The 7926-nt window shown below is 37.6% G+C and overlaps 2 protein-coding genes across 2 annotated transcripts in view; both read right to left on the bottom strand.

Annotated features, from left to right (window-relative positions):
• The window catches only part of LOC103150644 (granzyme B-like), a 45467-nt gene extending 44770 nt beyond the window's left edge, over positions 1–697 (bottom strand). The window contains exons 1-2 of the mRNA XM_016680855.1: positions 591–697; positions 75–156 (exon numbers count right to left, since the gene is read on the bottom strand). The gene's annotated coding sequence lies outside the window, so the exon portion shown is untranslated. The remainder of the gene's footprint in view (positions 1–74; positions 157–590) is intronic.
• A 1312-nt stretch (positions 698–2009) lies between these two features.
• LOC103150646 (speckle-type POZ protein-like A) lies at positions 2010–7173 on the bottom strand. Its single transcript, XM_007570347.1, has 4 exons — positions 7027–7173; positions 4766–4908; positions 4610–4663; positions 2010–3501 (listed from the first exon to the last, which is right to left on the bottom strand). Exons 1-4 carry the CDS (start codon positions 7102–7104, stop codon positions 3357–3359), a joined length of 420 nt encoding a protein of 139 aa, XP_007570409.2. The 5' UTR covers positions 7105–7173; the 3' UTR covers positions 2010–3356.
• Between the last annotated feature and the right edge of the window lie 753 nt (positions 7174–7926).

Genomic DNA, 7926 nt, shown 5'->3' on the forward strand with positions numbered 1-7926 from the left:
AAAAACGATTTCAGATGAAAGTGATGACTCAGAAATTAGGTTTTGTTAAAAGATCATAATACATAATATCTTACCTGTAGTAGATAACTCTCCTGGTGTCTTCTTAGTGTAGTAAAAATCCAGATTGGTCCTGGACGCTAATGCTAACAGCAAAATCTGAGAGGGTCCAAAAACAAAGAACAGGTCTACTATCTTTAAACGGTAGTCTCAGAACTATCCTACTGAATGCTGTTGTATGAATATTAAATCTTCTGCCACTTTTACACTGGACAAATATTTACAGCAGTGTTGATCCATTTTTACAGGAACTTGAGTTAGCGCAGCACCAATGAACTCTCCTGTGTGAAACGAAGACTGAGAACGGAACGTAAAACGTTTGACGTAATCATAAACGTATGAAAAAAAATATAGCGGCGGAAAATGGAAAAATATTGCAGCGAATAATTGCCATTAAATATTCACTAAACTTTTTTCACTGGGATGTTTCACTCAGGAAGAACATTGAAGATGCACTGCCTCCAACCTCCAATTACGCCACATCAAAAACCGCAAAAATCAGGAGTAAGAGACAATATGGAGAAGTTACAAACCCAGTTCCGATTTCCTGCTTCGGGCCTTTTGCTGCATGGGTTCCCCTTCTTACTCCGCCCTTCTTCCAGTCCAGTTACTAATAAATAAAGGCCGCCAGTGCCCCGAAGCTACATTTGAGTTGTTTTAAAAAGGCACAAGTGCACTTTGGTTCCGGCTATCCTTAAATTAGCCATTACCTTCAGCCGGCAGAACCGACTGATTTGGATTCATACATGTGCATTTCAACAACAACAAAAAAAATGAAAATATGACCAGTCAAAGAAAAGCAAAAAAACGAATACAGCCAACCTTTCTTTCAGTGGAAAGAACGTTAACTTGATGGTTGCCAGCGGTCAGTATCCAACACTCCCCACAAACAGGGTAAGCCACAAAAGGTCACTGGTAAAGAATGTGCAATGTGTGATAGAAAAAGATGTATAACCAACTTAATAATCCAAGCCTGGAAAGGATCGTAAAGCTAAGAACATTCATGGTCCAAAAAAAAAAGAGAGAGCTTCAAATGTGAACATTTTAGAATTAAAAGTCATTTTCTACATTGGCATCATGAAATATAGAACTGTAACTTTATTTTGGGTTTTCATCAGCAGTAAGCAGAAAGCATCAAAATCAACATTAAATTCTTGGATTAAATTACTGAACTAAGTTTACTTTTGAGTGACATTCTAATTTAGTGAGATGCATTTGTAAACATACACACCAAAAATGATCAACAGCAAGTAGGTTCAGCACTTGAGAAATACTGAAAGATCTCTTTAGGTTTCTCCTGGCGTGGCATCATCCAGTGCATATTTGCTGCCATCGAAATGACAGGAGAATTTTTCAATTTTGACAGCACAACTGCAGGCTTCTCTTTCAAGCACTGCAGTTAGTGGAGGAAAGCGAAGGAGAAAGATAAAAGGTTGGAGAGGCATCCCGAAGCCGAGATGGTATCAGGCCTTTTCGAAGGATCTGTGCTGAGAGGGGCGGACGTGGATCAGCAAGCCGCTGATGAAGACGTCTCTTCTAGCAGGAAAGAGCGGCCGCACATCCACTTTAATTAGAGCTGGGGCCTCACATTCACATAAAACAAGAGGGAAAAAGTCTTTTATGTGTTTTTTTTTTTTTTAAAGGTGGTGGTGGTGGGGGGGGAGTTGTTAACATTTACAATGGGACTTTAACAGTGCAGTCTCTGAGCATTTCCTTTTGATTAGTCCGGTTAAGCGGTTTTGTAATTATAATTGAAAAAGACATGCAGCAGAAAAAAAAAAGAAAAGAAAAATCACCGCAATATAACATCCACATCCATTAACAAAACCATAAAAAGAAACGGTAGATAATCATCACTCTTCTTCTATAAGCTGAGATCTGTGGTAAAACAGACTAACATTCAATTGAGCACAGAAAAAAAAAAAAAAAAGTAATGAAGCCGAGTCACTTCAGACTGCTGGAAAATGTTTTAATGGGTTAATGCAGGCATTCTTGCAGACAACAACTTCATAATTTTTTCCAAAGTTTTCAACGTGGCGTTGATTGACGAGTAATATCATCGAAAAATGATGCTACTCTCACTTTACAAAATCCTCCGAAGTGTCTGTCACACCACACTACATACAAGACGGACTGAATAACCATGACAATACCCCCCCTATTGAAACACAGAATAACATCGCCAGTAGAAGTGATGCTCAGCATCCTACAGATATCCAAGCATGTTAGAGGAACCTTTTACTCAATTCATGTACTTCTGCACAGATGTCGAATAATTGCAGAAAATAAGCTGTTAAAAGCAAAACTGGAACTTTTGACACTTTCTTTTGACAATAAAACAACCATGCATTAGTCTCTCCACTTTTAGTTCACCACAATATACTGAGCATATATATTTGAAAGTTGGCAATACTAAAAAGGAACAAATTTTCTTTTTTTTTTTTTAGTAAGAGTTCACAGATGTATGATCTGGAATATGTAATTTGAATGGGAGACGGAGGACATATTTCCATAAATGTCCAATGTTTTCGTAGATTTGGGCCAAACAGACACTTTTCCATCTTAAATGGATTGACACTTGCCTTCAAAATAGCAGATTACTACCCCCCTCCCCCTGACAAATACACAATAGAACACACTTTCTTGTACATTGGTCTTCTAAAGATGGTTCAATTGTCATTTACATAGAAATGGTGCCATCAATATGGGGCATACGCATATTTTCAAAAAGTGTAAAGAACTGACCTTGCACTGAGTGTTCATGCTTTTTAATGTCTAGTCACAAAACGGGCTAAACATTACAAATATATAATATTTCCCATTTAGTTAAACCTTTGTTACGTTCCTATAGAACTCCATATCAAAATGACTATACATGGGAACTAGTGCAACCTGGAGGAGGCCTGGTCTTTGTGACAAGGCAGGCACGGAGTAAAATAGACGAAGTGCTCTTGAGCAGTTCCAGAGCAATGGCAGATATATTAAGGCCATTTTGAAAATTACAGGAAAAAAAAAATGTAGAAGAGAACTTGGCTTGCTGCCCGCGCTAAACAGAGTTCAGCCGGGGCAGCAAAGCAAGCAACACCGATTGAATCAATTGTTTTTCAATCCACAGATGTCAAACTTCCATGTGCCAGCCTCCCCCCTCAATGTCTCTGGTCAGAAAGCTCCACTCCTCTTTATTCAAGTGTGTTCAGTTTTGGTGGAAATAAAAGAGTGGCACACTCACTAGTCCTTTTCTTTGTAAAAACCTCCATGCTTCACACCCTTCTTTATAGTCCAGGAGCAAAGTCGGGCAGTCAGGACTGTTTTAGGCGCTTCCTCGGAAGACCAAAGGGTGGGCACTGTGCGGAAGCCAGGGCACGGAAGGCTTCGGCTACCAAGTGAGGATGGGACTGGATCATTGACTTCCAGCCTGCGGTCTCCATTATATCTGTGGCGTGACTGTAAGCACAGGCAAAGTGAAGTTAACACCAAGACGCCATGATCGGCACATTAAAAAGCAATAAACATAAATGAGATTGTAATGCAGGAGAGCGCTGACTCAGCAGCTGCATCTTCATCCAGAAAAGGACCAGAAGTGCTTTTCGTCACAAAGATAAACAGAAAATTAATTCTAAGAGACGCATAAAAAAAAAAAAAAACAATAAAAAAATAGACGGTTTCAGCCTGGCCGTGATCAGTGATTGATTAGCAAACACACCCTAAAATAATGCTAACACATCGTCATAGCAACACTAATCTTTTGTGTGAATGTCGCTATTGAGAGAAGAAAACTTAAAAGGTGTCTACTTTCATTATCACTTGAGTGTTTGGAAATTAAATCAAAGGAAGGTTCTTTTGAAAGAAAACCATTTTATCAAACTGTGAAAAGTGTTAAAGGACACTTGAGGCGGATGATGTGAATTCTGAACTAAGTGTGGTAAAAACTGCTTTGAGTGTTTTGAGATCTGTGTTTTGAAATGTATTTAGAAATGCTGGCAGCCTTTTCTAAATTTCAGTTAAGTGCTCTAAATTCTCTTGTGAATCCATTCAGCTGTCATTAATGCTAGCTCCGCTAACTGGTAAGGCAGTTTAAAAGTGCCAAATACACCTTAAATGTCATCATTATTTCAAGAAAGTAAAATCCTCTTTATAAAGACTGATTTATCGATCGGTGGGGTGTCACCTCAGCACCTCAAAGCTTTACAAGAACCAGCAAAAGAAAAAAGAGCCATAAAATTCTGCTCTATCCAGGACCCACCACTGCATGCATAAAACAACCAAAATAAAGTTCTTCATTTCAAGGTGTCCTGAAACACTGCACTACATCATCGAAAAGAAAAACTTGCTTCCTTTCTTTAAAAAATAAAACAAATATTCCTTTTTGCGGGGTTTATCCAAGTATGAGTCTATTAATAACTTGGATCCAAAGATAAGGGGCTTCAAACTGAAAAGGCAAACAGCACTCTGTCTGCCTAAGCTAAAACAATGAATTCTAATGCATCTGGTAGGGGGAAGAGATAAGAGCGTGTTATTAATCTTGTGTCACATATATCAGCTAATTACATACTTGCTATTCCAGTTCTTTCCATCTTTACAGCCCAGCTGTCTCAGGACACTGCACCTATGGCAAGGAGATAAAAAGGTAAGCATTCAAGGCTGGTAAACAGAAATGGCAGCAGGAATTTATCACTTTGCCTTTTTTTTTTTTTTTTGCGATACTTGCCTGTTGATAAAATCTATGGCTTGTGCTTTGAGTTGCTCGGCACTGTGCAAGTCAGCCAAGATGAGGGTGTCGGCCACATTCTCCACTGAAAGGCTGTTGCACAAGGCCTCCTCACACATGACCTTTAAACGCTCCAGAGCATACTGGAGAGGGGGCAAAGGGGGGAAACAGGATACAGCCGTGATCGAAAGGTTAGGAAATACATTCAGTTGGTTTGGGGATTTTATTATTTGAGACTGTCCGCAAATCTGTTTTCAGGTTAAAATGTGCGTAGTGCACCTACGATCATTACAAAAAGCTTGATTATACTTCTAATATTAGTAAAAAAAAAAATGAATCTTTTATTAATGAAATGACTGGTTCTGCCTTTCCATCAGCTGCAGTTATAATATAAATGCAAACAAGTCTAAAACCTTTTTATTGTCTCCAGGAACACACCTTTCCATCATATGACAGATACAGCTAAATCACATGTTGCCTGTATGCCGTGTGCTTACAACCACCGGTTGTATTCTGCCAGTAGGCTCCACATGTTGTTGTTACATGTGTAATGTGTCTCACAAATGTGCCGCATTTCCCCTGCGTTTCCTGTCTCTGTTACAATGAAACTGACAGAGATAAAAGAAGAGGTGCCGACTCCCAGAGCGCTCAAAGAGGCGTGTCCACAAAAACGCAGCATCATCAAAACTAATCAGGCAGCAACAAATCATTACAATAACATTTAATATGACACAAGAGGTGCCTGTGCTACAAAAACATGTCAATAACATTTAATAATGCAATGCTTTGAGCAGAAGGCAGAAGATAGAATGCCTCCTGCTTAAAATGATCAGGAGTGTGCAATATTTAAAGGGGCATAGTACACATGATGTATTTTGCCTTATTTTCAACAGGAAACATGCTAAATTTCAGAATAAAATCATCCATTTGAACTAATTCAACATGGGAAGACAACTAAACATGACTACAGAGTTGTCAAGTTGCTTTATTTTCTAACTGTAGAATCAGTTTTTGTTTAAAAACCTAGCATTGCTGTATTAGTTTCTGAGAGACTAATGTTTTTTCCCACTAGATGTGAGCAGTGACTTTCAGATGCTGCTCAAGGGAGTTACACAACCCTTCCTCTGTGTTCACAGGACAGCAAACAGTTTCAGAAACTGACAAACATTTTTGATTTTACAAATATCACATTAAATTGAATCTAAGAATTTGCTATAACACAAAAATTTCAATTTGATATACTAAAAGGATGACTTTCTTGTCAACTTGCTTTTTACATGGCCTGCCACACTTTCTGACAACTCCTGGTGGAATTATAAAAATTCCTAACTGTAGTGGAATCATTTCTAATTGAAAGTTTTAGAAAAATTTGACCTTTAATTTGAAGTTTTTATAACGGATTCATTTCTAAAATTTAAACTAACTTTTAATAAATTCATCAGTAGTCTAGGAGCTTGGTGTTTTCCTGGCATGGGCCATGAATAACTTCCCTAGGGCACTTTTTCCAAAAATCCCTTTTTCTGAATGCTCCTGAACACAACCATGTAAACATTTAACAGGACAAGACTATGCATCATCTTACTGGACAGCTGGAATGGCAGTCTGAGATGTGAATATTTTCCACATGAAATAAATACTTTTTTATTGTTATATTATGCTGCTATAAAAATATATAAGAATTTATTTTTAGGATCTTCTGCAGGGATGCACAAATGTGTAATATGCATTCCAGGGTCAAATCCATATATTGTAGGTGTTGACCCATTGCATTAGAGTAATAATCTCAGCAGTCGTCAGTAAATCCAATGGGATATTCTAACCTATTTTACATTTCCAGTGGAGCAGATGAGAGTCCATAATTATGCTCAGGACTATATAATGCAAAATGTACTGTTTTATTAATAAAGATTTATTTTAAACTAGCTACTTTGTTTAAAGTAGAATCCTGACATAAAGACGTCTTTAGAATAAGAGGCGAAATGTTTTCAAGCAACCAGCCGTCTTGTTTCCTTCCACTTAAGCACTTAGATTTTCAGTCACCCACTTCCTGGGTAACTGAGAAACTACACAAGTGTTCTTTGTGAAAATAAAAATACATCATTCATATATAATTACCGTATGTTTTTCAAATTATTAACTGATAACCATCTAGAAATTGTGAGGATTGGCCATACTAGGGATTCCAATTAAGAAAAAGTTAAAGGAAGATAATGATCGGATACAAATGGAGCTGACAAAGCTAACCTTCCACAGGTACTTACTTTATCAGCAGCTGCCAGCAAATTGTCTGCCATTTTTTCCAAGTTTGGCGCCTTCCCTGTATAAATGAAGCCCATCATTTCCCTAAAGACATCTGGATCCACATCACTGATGTCAACTCGATTCTGCAGATGAAACAAAATGTTTGTTTACTGCACATAAAATTATGATGTCATGGATTACAGTGCTTTGCAAAACTTTTTACACCCTTAATTTTTTTTCCCACAATCTGAACAACAAAGTTGATACACATTTGTTAAGCAATAGAAAAAAAGAAATATTTTTTCAAAAGAATATTTAAAAAAAACAACGTGGTTTTTTTGAAGACAGAAGAGAAAGACAGAAAATGAATAAAACAAAGTGTTCTGATCAGATAAGACCAGACCGAGATGTTTTTGGCTCACATGAAGAGCATTATTAGGGTCAGAAACTTAAACAACATGAGCACAACATTCTGAAAGAAAAACAAATGGCCCAGTCAAAGTTAAGAGCTAAATTCAATTGAGAATATGGGGAAATACTTTAAAATAGCTGTTTTTTACAGTGAATCCTCATCAAACATGCCTTCTGCAGGCAAGGTTTTATTTAAATGCAACAGACTAAATAGGGCTAGCAACATGTGCATGCCTCGCTTTCACTGTCTTCAGGGCTTTTTTTTCTTCCACAAATAATGAACCGTTTCTTTTGAAGGATCACATAAAATGTTTTGGGGGCACTTCAGTCAAAACAAACTGAAGTTTGAGGGTATAACTAGACAAAACACAAAAAACTCTAAAAAGTGTGAAAAGAGGCACTGTAGAGCAAATACTTAAGCCTTTTGGTGGGATTTAGCTTCCTGATTGCTAACACGGCTGCAGCATTTTAGCAATCAAGAACCAGTTTGTGTATTGAGGACACGGGAG

This window comes from Poecilia formosa, unplaced genomic scaffold (genome assembly GCF_000485575.1).
Source record: "Poecilia formosa unplaced genomic scaffold, Poecilia_formosa-5.1.2 Scaffold259, whole genome shotgun sequence".
NCBI classification, from domain to species: Eukaryota; Metazoa; Chordata; class Actinopteri; order Cyprinodontiformes; family Poeciliidae; genus Poecilia; species Poecilia formosa.